Genomic DNA, 13,351 nt, shown 5'->3' with positions numbered 1-13,351 from the left:
TTTGTTATTAAAACAATTAATCCTGTTCATTTCCTATAAGTTTTAAACCAAATTACATATTAATTCCAAATTCCTATCGACCACTGTTTTTCCCCCACATTCAACATCACTGATATAATAAAAGTTACAGAATGTTAGGAATATATTAACTGATACTAAAAATCTTTTGGCAACAATAGACTGTGCCAAAATTATTCAATTTTGAATGATTATAAATTTTAGTTGAAAATAATTCGATTCAAAATCATTTTAAATATTTGATTGAATTTTTAAATATTAATCAAATATTTTTGCGATATTACAGATTTATTGACATACATTTTAATTAAAAAATTAAACGAATCTAATACTTAAATCTATCAGATAGATATTTGATGAAAAATAAAAACCTATTTTTAGCGATGGAATTTCATTATAATTTTTCTACAATAGTTTCCATGGTGAAAGTTACTATACAAATCATAAAACACGCAATCTTGTATTCGTTCTAATGAATCGATAGGATTGGCATGAATTATGTTAGAATACTATTAATGGTTTTTATTTTTATACACATGCACATAAAATTGGAGCAACGAGTTTTGAACCAGTTTTGCGGTTTATTAGAAACTATACAAATTGTGTACTTAGCTACAGCCCCAATTATATGAAAATCATCAAAATAGGAGTAACTTTTGCCAATTAACCATATATTAATAACTATATTAATTGTTAGAGAAACACTGGCGAACGTGCTAGCTCTGACGCAATATATTAGATGATACATGTCTAGCCAAATATTTGTTTTTCTGTGCTGAGAGTGACATCATCACGCCATCTATTTATATGGTTATATTAGTATTTTTTAACAATTTAAATTTAGTCATTTCCGAACATTACATTTAGCAAATTCTTATCGATGTTATTGTCTTTATTGAAAGGAACTATCTATATAGTATTTAAAATACAGTGACTAATTTATTAAGAAAAATAAATAATTAATAAGATATTATTATCTGTTTTAGTTATGACATGTACACCAGTCATTATAGTGCAGTGGATAAATACTCTTGTTCTTGATTAAAAAATCCTTGATTCGATTCCTGATGGTAACAAATAATTTGCGCTAGTAATTAAAAGTCAGACTAAAGAGACACTGATTGCATAAATTAAATGCGTGACATAATTATTTATCATCATTTGTTGCAAAACGATAATAAAAATAATTGCTATTGTGTATAAGATATAATTTATCTTGTACATATTAATTTTCCACAAATTATGAAAATAAGCTAGAACTATCTGAAACGCTGATCCGGTAAAATATTGTGTTGTAAAATTAAAGTAACGGTATTTACTATATATTGTGAAATGCTGCGAACGTTGAGAATGAAACGGCCCGTTTCTGCCTGAATTTTGTAATCACTAAGTATACGTAAAAAGGTGATTCTACATCAAACAAACAAAACAATCGTTTCGTCCTTTACCATTTTTTTAATGCATAATGTTTGTGTTTAATTTCCATATATACATATCCCGTATTGAAATATGAAGTGGTGCAGGCGTGAAGATCTAATTTCATAATTATGTATCAAGTTTCTGAATTTAAATTTAATATTTATAATCGATTTTCTCTCTAGCATTTTTTTTTGGTTACCATTATTAATTCATGTTTTTCTAGAATAGTTATAGAAAAAAAATATCTTTCGTGTGAGCATCGAAAGGAAAATTTAAAAATTTTTATAGCAGGATTTTGATTAACCTGAGTGGTTTTAGTTTATATTTACTTGTAAATCCCTAAACGCAAGACTATGAATATTTGCATAATAAATGTTTAAGCTTGGCTGATATGATTTGTTGTATAATAATTCATGGGGTGTTCACTATACTGACTAACGCTCGGTTACTGTCGCTCGTTCATACATTTTAATACTTATTTATATAGCAAAACGTTGGCCGCTTTCGTAGCCGTTAGGATCAAATCAGGAATGTGACGCAGCGGAGAGTTCATAACCATTGGTTTCTGAGCGTGGTGCCGACATTCTAAACAAGTACCATTACATTTTCACTGGCGTTTTAGTGAAATAATTTTCACCGGTAGACATATATTTCTATTAATGAAAATATAATTTAAGTGATAGGCGTTAGTGAAATTATATTTTGCTCTAAAGTAGCATTAAAACTCGAATTGATAGTTGCGAAGCATACATATAATGTATTGCTAATTCCTGGTTCCAGCAGGTATACATATGTATGTATTTCTATAGGGTGGTAAAAGTTTATAATCCAGTGGGCTTTGTAGTCTTTATATGTATACGGACAGTTGTACTCGTTTCAGGTGAGACAACAGCATAGAAAATCTCGACCATAATACTTAATTTGTAATGTAAGCTGCGTCGTTTTATGGAGTGTCCCGTAAATCCTATTTGTATATAATTAATATTATATTGATCTGGCGATTTCTAATTCTGGGTGTTTTCATCTCGCATTTGGTTTTAGCAATGCTTTCCAACGAATGTTATACATCGTTTCAAATATTTAAAAATATAAATAATAAATGGATTATACTTTAGCCTTTTTGGTCTTAGTCTTAGTTATACGAAGTCATAAAAGCACGTCAATCTAAATATAAAAGTGGTGTGAAATTTATGGAAATAATTTTTTTAAGAATATAACAGTATCTGTTACATGCTTTTCGTAGTTAAAATATGTATGAAATCAAACATTTTTTAAAATCTGACCTTTTTAATACGCTGTAAGTTGTAATATCATTAATTTAATGCGATACGCATACATGGGTGAGAGGTAATGAGCTTATTGTGTTATTTGTACAAATTTGTTTTGGTTTTTCATTGATGCGTCCTAAATATGGGGTAATGACTGTGGTATTCTTTGTCGTATATCATTATTCAATACGTTCGTGCTAGGTTTTCATATCTGATGTAATTATGACAATAAAACGATAGGAGATACAATCGGTCGCGAATATTCCGCGCATGTAGCGCCACACAAATGGTAGTGTTGTGTTAGTCACTGGACATTGTGGGCATAAAATATTTAGGGTTGAATTATATGAAAAATATAAATTAAAAGGGAAATGATTCAGTATTGTTTCTATTGATATTAATTGCCAGTCTTTTTTTCTGTTGTAATAATAATAAATTAAAATGCGATTTTCCCCAAAAAAATATTTGAAAAACCGCGCGTGCACCTTTGGAACTATTGGAATTTTAACTGCGATTTTCGGAGTCATAATGACAGTCTATGGTTTTCCGAAAATCATAAAAAACCAAATAGCAAAGGTAAATATGTTTTATTAATTTTAGTGTTTTTTATAGTTTTATTTTAGGCATATTGTATTTTTTCACACTTATTTAGGAGTTATTTTTATCTGATTATATTAAAAAATATTGTGAGAGAAGCATCTCTTAACCTTTACCGGGCAAAAACTTTTGTTTATTGTCTTCACTGTGGTTCAATTTATTTATTCACAAAAATTAGGCTTCTTTCTTATTATTTATATATCATTTATTTAGAGTAAACCTTGTACCTGTTCCAGATGTTGGGACAATTACCTGAAAAAAATACACAATCATGTAATGATAAAAGAACGAATGTTTCGCTCTATCCTTGTAAATAGTATTTAGTTAATTGTTGACGATTGTAATTATCACAACACCAATGGTTCTAAAAATATTTTTAATGCACGGATTTTATTGCTTTTTTATAACTTTGATAAATGAAACACTAAAGGTATTTATGTATGTACATTAACATTACAGTTACTTACATACAATATTTATATACTTGATGTTTGTTTATATGTCCATGGTATGATATTTTCGAAACAATATTCCATATAAAGATATGATTTTAAATTACGTTTTTAAACATCCCCTTTGTTTTTATTTCAACAGTATTTTTACATAATATAATAATTTACAATATGGGAGTAGTACCTATTTGATAAGTCAAGTCAAGTCTAGTCCACATCATCAGTATTATTGTTAGTTCATTTATATGTTTCAACTTCTCCTTTGCGTATTTTTTTATTGCTTGTATTTGACCTAATTGTACTAATTAAATATAATTTTTGGTAATGTAAATCTACCATTATACAGAGTAATCCAATTTGAGTTTCCTATGTTAGCAACACTATAAATCAGACAGATGTCAATAATCACGCGTGTAAAAAGTGTCAAATACAGGGACGTCATTTAAAATTTTTTCAAGATAGGGGGGGGGGGGCAAAATTTGCTTAGTCAATGGTCGAGTTTTTAATATTTCGATTTCATTCATATTCATAGTATCTAATTAAATGATTTTTCAAGATAAATTCAAGGGGCGTCCCTGTTCAGAATCTATGTTAAAATCAATTAAATCATGTCGTTGCAGTGGAAATTCAAGGTTATCTAGCTTTTTTATAACATACATCTAGACTTTTTATTACAATATTACGACTTACAATAAATTAGAATCGAATTAAGCACATTTTTGATCAATAGAAGAGCGCAAAAATCAATTATTCCTTCCTAGAAGTAAAAAATTTGCGTCAAAAGCAATAAAATCATGCCGTCGCAGTGGAAACGCTAGCTTATCTAGCGTTCATATTAAGACTTTTTATAACAATATTACCACTTAAAATAAGTGAGAATCAAATAAGGTATATTTAAACCGAATTTTGATCAATAGAAGAGCGCAAAAATCAATTATCCCTTCTTAGAAGTCAAAAATTCGCGTCAAATGCAATAAAATCATGCCGTCGCAGTGGAAACGCTCGCTTATCTGGCGTTCATATTTAGACTTTTATAAAAATATTAAGACTTATAATAAGTGAGAATCGAATGAAGCACATATAATCGTGCCGAAGCCGTTGCAGTGGGAAAGCTCGTTACCGAGCGGCGCCGACACGATTTTATTGCTTTTGACGTGAATTTTTGACTTCTGAGAAGTGATAATTGTTTTTGCGCTCGATTTTAATATACTTTGACCAATACTCTCATATTAAAAGTCCGTAGTAATATCTGTAAAGATAGCTTAGATTTTTAAATCATAGTGTAATATAGAAATGCGGATTTTGGAGCACAATGCGATACGCGACACCTGTCTGTATTTCTTCTTTTGATTATTTTCCCCTAGGAGAAATATTTTGGACAAATGAAAGTTTTAAAACTATAGTTAGTTTTAGAACTTTCATTAGGTTAGGTTTGGGTTTGAACGGAAAATGGGTGTTTCGCAACTAAATAACATTTCTGGCCAAATTCAAGGGAGTGTCACTGGCCGCCAATATCAATGGATTAACAGATTTTACAACGAATTTTATTAATTTTACAATTCCAAGTAAAATGGTTAGGAATTACAAAATCTTTTTACCGTAATATATTAGTAGAAGCATCCCTGATTAACTAATGAAATAAGATAATGGGAATTTTATCATCAAGTCATTTAAAATAGCGTCAAAAAATAGAAAATATATTGGGCATTAAATATACTGTAATGGTAAAACTGTTATTTGCATGACATAAATGCCTTTGGACTTCTAAAGGTTAAGTCAATTACTGTCATGGTTAAAACAATGTTTATTAATACATCGCTAGACTAATCGCTAGGAATAAATACGTTATTGTATTCAAATGTGCTTTAAGCAAATATGTATTTAACTGCTATATAATCACAGTTTTAGTAGATACAAATTTGTCTGTAGCATAATAGAGCTGCCAACTTTGGTGATACATTTGGATTATTTAAAAAAAAAAAATTGATAAATTTTTTTTTTTTTTAATGGAATAAGCAATACTTGTAGAGATGGCTTCTTTATTTAGTATTGCTATTGTTTTTAATACTAGTCGTTTTAGGAACAGTAATGATTATTCTAATTCTTTAAAAATTAACCCTACTCTTACTATTACTAATTACTACTCAAATATATTGAAGTATATAGTCTTTTTTAAATTATTTTTAATTTAGTGTCATCAAAATTGCTTTTATAAATATTTAAACAAATCTAACTACTATTCAGATTTTTTTTTTGACATGATTTAAGCATCAGATTTGAACAATTATTTTATATATTTATATATACAATAGATAGCCATAAATCAGATTTATAATTTTGAAACAAATTAAGCAATCCACAGACGTTCAATATATTATAATACAGAATAATATTTATTCAATATTAAGTAGCGTCTTGTCATTTGCCGTTGATAAATGCATATATTTTTACCATAACATGTGATATCCAGTCGGATGCCTACAATTAAAGATTAATAAGACAGTTAACAACATCCCAACAGGGTCAAAGTCGACAATGACGCATTGTTTTCTTGGAAAAATCTTAATTTTCATTCTTCATTTTTAATGAAACGTTTTCCATGTAAATTATGGGAGCCTGAGGCACGCTGGTGCTATTACCGGTTTTTGTCTTTGCTTATATCTGACATCATATCATCTGTTTGTATGTATTGTATATAACACAGTAAAACAATTTTAATTGTTTTTATATTATCAAGGAAATTTGTTAATAATCAGAATCATCGCGTTTATTGTACTATTGAAACATATTGCGTTAGAGCTAGCGTGTTCCTTAGATTCTCAAACTGATTGAATGAAGTATTTATATTATATGGACGGTAAGGCGCAGTCCGTAACGTTTCAGATTAGTAATTCTGAGGCAGCTGGTTCGAGCCCCGGCAGCGGCACTCAAATTTATATAAAAAAAACACTTTATTTAAATAAGCTGACGCTATTGATTATGTATTATAATACACATAATAATTTATAAATATAGATGTCACTGATTCTCAGACTTAAAGTCTGGTTGTTGATACATACATGTAGATAATCACTATGTTCGATTAAATTATCCAGTTGTTACAGATTTAACCCATTGTAACGCATTGGGTTTACGCCTGTCAAGTTAAAACTAAAATTAAAAAAAAAAATTAATTAAATAAATATATTATATTATACTTTTATAAATTATATTAGCTTTCTGTTGATTGTTCAACAAATAATATCTTTGAGGCTCTTAAAAATTAAATATTATTGTAAAGGTCATACCCTTTTGGCCTCCAAAAATCGAAAGTGGTGAAGACCGACGTGATCAAACCCCTAAAATCCCAATTAAGCCGTATTGTCTCTGTTCTCTTTGAATAGAGCACGACTGACCGCATTTAAATGAAATCGTTGTGGTTGTTTTCCGATGCTTACAATATATCACGTATACAAGAGAAGCTATGTCAAATCTACAAGAGTTCAACTCGATCTTTAATACGACCCACTACTGCGGCGAGAACAGATTCACGAATTGTACGGCTGCATTATAAATTATTGTTATAAAAACTTTGATATTAAAAAAATAAATGCATGCAGCACCAGATTTTGTACAGTGGTATAGATTTCCATGCTGTCACGCCTGAACAATATAAGTGTCAAACGCATAGTTAAGTTTTCTATGCCATTGTCGCGCTAAAAACAAAGACAATTGTTCTCATTCATTTATGTGTAAGGACCGTAAATCCACCAGATTCTTATTTATTGTTCAACATTCGATAGAATTAAACACGCGCCAGATATACAGAAGGATACTCAAAGGTCGAAAATTTAGTATACGCTCTAATTGGTAGAGATAAAACCGTTCACCATTCGTCAAACATATAAAAAAAATCGCAACGACTCGAATTGAATTAGCTTTTTAATGAAAGCGGTGATTAAATATTCTGCACTAGCACGACGACTTGCCACTGTGATTCATCCGCATTCGACATTGACGCCCGACACTGAAATGTGATTTATATTAAATTTTTACAAATAAATTGTTTTATCTTTGTGAAAAAAGTGCATAATTGTGGTTGTGTTATTGTCAAAATTAATATTATTTATCTTAATTTTAGAAAGTGTCACTTCAAGAAGGCAATGAAGGTTATGATATGTGGAAAGACTTGCCAGTGCCTCTCTCATTCAAAATATACGTCTTCAACGTCACCAATCCAGAAGAAGTTGGGAATGGAAGTAAAGCTGTATTGGAAGAAGTTGGACCTTACGTTTATAAGTATTGATTACTTAGTATTTAGTACAAAAGTTACTTTGTAAAATTACACATTTGTTTAATTTATAGTCAACATAGAGAGAAGAGCAATATAAGATTCACAGGTGAAGATACGGTGATGTTCGACTTAAAGAAGATTTTCATCTTTAATGAAGAAGCTTCAGCGCCTTTAACTCAATCTGATATAGTTAACGTTTTGAACGTTGGATTATTGGTAAACTTTTTGTTAATATAAGCAGTTAAAATGTATGTGACTCATCAAATAAATTTTAAACAGGCTATAAGCATAAAAGCACATAGAATGATACCGACGATGATGTCAATGTTGAATCAAATCTTACCAGATTTATTTAACCAGCCAAAGAATCCATTTATGACGGTCAAAGTGAGAGATTTACTCTTTGACGGCATCTTCATAAACTGCAGTAGTACCTCAATGATGGTAGGTAAGTTCTGTCAAATCTGATCCTTAGATTGCTTTACAAGATATTTTTTAGTATTATTTTATGATGCAGGAATGGCTTGTAACGCTATGAAAAAACAACTTCCGCCGTCAATCAGAGAGAGTGAAGATGAAGAAAATAAAGGATTCTATTTCTCTCTCTTCCATCACGTATGTATGAATCTGAGTTTGTTTTTAAGTATATGTTATTAAATTAAATTTTTTTTATAGTTAAACAACACTTTTGACGGTCCTTATATAATCAATAGAGGCATTGAATCTCCAGAATTGTTGGGAAATATAGTTTCTTATATGAATATGAGTAGTTTGGATGAATGGGAAGACGATTGTAGGACGTTGAAAGGAACTGATTCTACAATTTTTGCACCCATAGACGAATCCAACTATCCGAAGAAAATCTTCATTTATCAACCAGATATATGCCGGTATGTAAATTTATAATGCTTTCTTTAGATTTGGATAAACCAGCGCTTTTTGTATTTTTACTTAGTTAAATATGAATAAAATTAGGAGATCTTTAAGACTGAATTTACCTCTTTGAAATTCAAGGTTATGGCATGACTGGATTGTTGTAATTTGTGTCGATTCGGCGTAAGCTCCACTGGTTGCGAGTTCGTGCTCTCGTACTCTCATATATAAATTGGAATCAAAGTCGTTTCAGTGAAAGTTCCAATCAGAAGTGATTTTTTAATGACAGAGTTGTCTTATATATGATTAAGAAAAAGAAAAATTGTTTAGTAATCTTCTCTCTCTAGACTCATTGAACAATCTGTATATATTTAAAACTTTATTACTGCAGAGAGAGACTTCATATTAAAAATAAATATGTGAGCAAATCCTTAGAATACTAAACGTATATAAGGTGTTTTTGAATAGTCAGCGCCAGAACTTCAAATAAGACTTAGAGGTTGTTAAAACACAATAGACCTGGCTCCTAAATCCAAAAATTTGCTACACATTTTGAACTATAAAGAAGGTCGGAATGTGTTTTTTTTCCAGTATAGTTCTATAGAGTAACTATGCAAAATTTATTTCAGATCAGTCAAAGTACTTAAAATTGTATATATGTAGACTGAAATTATTTAACAACTACTCGATTTATTTTAGAGTCATGTATGCTGAATATGTTTCTAAAAAGATGACGTTCAGCCTCCAGGCTTATAGATACGAGACAACAAAGATGGTACTAGGTTCCAAGAAGACCAATCCCGAAAATGTGTGCTTTTGCCCCGAGTAAGTACTCTTCAAAAAACTAGTTCAGATGTTAATTATTTTACAATTATTCATGTTTTAGAAATTGGAGCTCTACAGTGAAAGGTTGCGACTTGGATGGTGTGCAAAACTTAGAACCATGTCAAGATACTCCTGTCATTGCTAGTTTTCCTCATTTCTATTTAGGTGATCCTAGTTTTCTGGAATATGTTGATGGATTGAAACCGGATAAGGTGAAGCACGAAACCTTTGTGGATATTGAGCCAGTAAGTATTATAAAAAAGTTAAAAATTAATAGAAAAAAATGTTTTCAAATATTTTGGGCGCTATGTTACAGCTGAAAAAAGAGGTAATGACAAAGTAATGAATTATAAGTCACCCCTTATCTCATTGTGCTCAATTTTTATTGGCGTGACGCATGCGGTTGTAGGCAAATAGTACTGTAATTGCTGTTTTTCCTTATTAATATTTAAGTGATCGTTGTTTCTTGTATTATGTTGATGGATTGAAACCAGATATTGGTCCAGTAAGTTAAAAATGAGTGTTTTCAAATATTTTTGCGCTGTTTTATGGCGCAGAGAGGTTAAAGAAAAAGAGGGGTTTAATAAACGAAACATTAAAATATTGAACGACTCATCAATATTTCCATCAATGAGTCACCCCTTATCTCGCCGTGCTAATAATTTATGGCCGCTGTCATTTACAGTTTTTTTTACTGAGGTGATCCCAGTTACCTGTATTATGTCGATGAATTGAAACCGGAAAAGATGAAGCACAAAACTTTTGTGGATATTGAGCAAGAAAGTATTTTGGCGAAGTTAAAAATTAATTATAATATTTTTACAGTATATGTTATAGCAGGTAGTTGTAAGAAACTGAACTTAAGATTTGAATGAATTGTCAAAAGTATTGCCCATTATATTTTTTGGTGTGACACATGTGGTCGATATAATTAGAAATCTGGCAATAGATTTTTATACCAAATAGTATTAGAAAAATCAATCAGTAATTTTACATGTTAAATGTATTTTTGTAACAAAAATACGTTTATCATTAATTATAAATCAATAACTTAATTCTAGACAAAGGTGAAATTAAAAAAATTGTATTGCTAAAAAGTAATTGGTTTCATACTGATATGCAATGATAAAATATAGTTTGCTTACCAATAATCAAGAGTTCCTAAGAAAATTGGGAGCAATCGACAAAACGTCTTCACGCTTGCACCACCTCGCGTTTCATAACATAATAAATACGGTATTTTGTTATTACCAAGCGATGAACTATTTCGACTGTTTCATTAAATTTAATTAAAAATAGTTTATATCATTCTTAACGTTCGCAGCATTTCAAGAAGACATAAAATAGTAAACAATATTTTTATATTATAATGGCATTCAAAAGAGTTTGGCTCATTTTAACTCTTAGAAATTAAAACTTAGTTTTTAAAGAAATTAATATTTTCCACTTAAGTACTTTTTTATTTTAATAGAAAACTGGCGTTGCATTGAGAGGCGCAAAAAGGTTACAATTCAACATGGAATTACAAAAGATAGAAAAGATCACCATATTGGAATCAGTTGAACCTGGATTATTCCCAATAATTTGGGTTGAAGAAGTAAGAGAAACATTATTTTAGGTATTCAATTGTATTTTAAATTTATATTAATAATTTTATTGAACTCAGGGCGCTGAGATCAACATGAAGATCAAGACCTTGTTGGTGGGCGTGCATAACAAGATCAAGTTCATCAAAGTGGTTCAATGGATCATAGTGGCATTAGGCCTCATCTTAATGATGGCTGCTTGTCATTTCAGAAGAAGAGGCATTGTCGAAAAGTGGTCCTGGTCACCCAATAAGGTAGAGAATGTTTCTTCCTATGGCGCGGCAGTGGCCAATAATGACGTCGTTCGCCCATGCGCTGCCCAGAAGGACAGAAACGTGCAGTGTTTTCAAAATAATGCTTTTTGTTCAAATGAATCGATTTCTCATAAATAAAAATGTTATATCTTAATATATCTTTCTTGTTAAAAAATACACAATCTTCAAATAATAAATAAAAGTATTTAATTATATTATTCTAAAATGATACCACTTCTTTATTGCATGCGTGTAGTATATCGTCGTCGTTCAACGACAGACAATATTAAAATTACAATTTAATTTATTTACCAATGTATGTCTTTTTAGTAAATCATCAACGCAGACGTTTTTTTTAAATAAACACAAAAAACATAAACCAGCACTATAGTCAAGTTGTATAAGTCGCTGATTAACGACTATTAGTCCTTTGTGCTTTTTAATTTATATCGTATCTAAGATTTTGGAATTGTGATTATTATGTAATTATAATTCCGATCGATCATTACAGATAAGGTTTACATAGATTTTCCTAATCTCATGGATGAATATCGTGATATTTAATTCAAATTGATTAGGTATTAAACATTCTATAATTATTATAATCTACTTCAGATTATAAAGAATATCTTATATGTGTTAGAAAAAATGACCACAATTGTTTTGCGTAAAAAGAGTCACCCCGAAGATATTTTCTTTCTTCGTAGAACAGTATTTGATCTAAAAAAGCATATTCAGTACATCATAAATATCCATTTTAAAGGCTTTCATTGCACTGAAAAGGAAATTTTTGCGTCATATCCTAAATTATTATCAATATAATTATTTTCTAGCGTTAAGTTTAAACTCCGTTGCTTTTATTATTAGGAAGTTTTTTTTTAGAAAAGGTCACCTTAAACATTTTTATTTGAGGACACAATTTTTGAAGAGCACAGAATTTATAAAAAGAGAACGTTTGGTCACCTTACTTTTATGCAGGTGCATAGATAAAAACAATCTATAGGTTTTTATGACTAACGGCTAATTTATGACCATTTCACGATATTTCGTGATTCCTTATTTTTTATTATTAGGTTAATTTGAAATAAAAAAGCTTAAGAAACCTAATGGTTAAAAATCGAGCAAAATTATAATTACAATAATTACTATTCGCGAAATTCCAGACTCAATAAAAATTATGTTTTAAGTTTTTAAGTTTATAAAAATAGTGTTTTTTATATTAGTGTTGAAACATATCAATTGCTGATGATTATTATTAATTTTATAATTTTACAGTCATAATAAATATTTCGCAGAATAATTAATATTTTGTTTTGGTTCATTTTAATAAATGACAAACAATTGCAGCAAATAACAGTACAATAAAAAAAAGATTATTTAAAATAAAAAGTTTTAATACAAATATCTTTTAAAATGACTTTTGACCAGATATAGTATTGCACTAGAATGGAAATTTTAGCGTCATATCGCTAGTGTCACGTACGTTTTCATTGACGAGAAATTAAAATAACCTAATATGTATCAATCTATCTGAATTTAAATTATTATAATTAATAGTCGCTTCTCCTAGACATTCTATAAATTGGATTTAAAGTTTAGTTTGTGTTGTAGATGATTTTCTTAAATTATTGTACAATAAAAACAGATCTTATAATTTATATAATATATTATTTATGGAAAAATAATATGTTTCAAGATTTTTTAAATCTTCATTTGCAAGTCCAATGCGTTATAATGGGGTACATATGTACTAAGTAGGTTAGTATTAAACATCAAAGTCTAGGAA

The 13,351-nt window shown here is 29.5% G+C and overlaps 1 protein-coding gene across 7 annotated transcripts; it reads left to right on the top strand.

Moving 5' to 3' along the window:
• Window positions 1-1,952: 1,952 nt before the first annotated feature.
• Window positions 1,953-11,767, top strand: LOC148233563 (sensory neuron membrane protein 2-like). 7 transcript variants are annotated; one of them, XM_088190367.1, is made up of 11 exons: window positions 2,020-2,230; window positions 2,318-3,281; window positions 7,875-8,032; window positions 8,099-8,243; window positions 8,307-8,471; window positions 8,545-8,642; window positions 8,703-8,917; window positions 9,600-9,725; window positions 9,787-9,970; window positions 11,197-11,322; window positions 11,392-11,767. In XM_088190367.1, exons 6-11 carry the CDS (start codon window positions 8,547-8,549, stop codon window positions 11,701-11,703), a joined length of 1,059 nt encoding a protein of 352 aa, XP_088046493.1. In that variant the 5' UTR covers window positions 2,020-2,230; window positions 2,318-3,281; window positions 7,875-8,032; window positions 8,099-8,243; window positions 8,307-8,471; window positions 8,545-8,546; the 3' UTR covers window positions 11,704-11,767. The 7 variants fall into 7 exon arrangements, with proteins under 7 accessions (XP_088046491.1, XP_088046490.1, XP_088046495.1 ...); XM_088190365.1 differs by lacking the exon at window positions 2,318-3,281 and having other exon boundaries at window positions 1,953-2,030; window positions 8,307-8,475; XM_088190364.1 differs by lacking the exon at window positions 2,318-3,281 and having other exon boundaries at window positions 1,953-2,076; window positions 8,307-8,475.
• The last annotated feature ends 1,584 nt before the right edge of the window (window positions 11,768-13,351 follow it).

This window comes from Plectrocnemia conspersa, unplaced genomic scaffold, assembly GCF_051122295.1.
Source record: "Plectrocnemia conspersa isolate PC_06_02 unplaced genomic scaffold, ASM5112229v1 ptg000008l, whole genome shotgun sequence".
Classification (NCBI taxonomy): domain Eukaryota; kingdom Metazoa; phylum Arthropoda; class Insecta; order Trichoptera; family Polycentropodidae; genus Plectrocnemia; species Plectrocnemia conspersa.
Note: the sequence above shows the minus strand (reverse complement) of the source record. Positions and strands in the feature narration are given on the sequence as shown.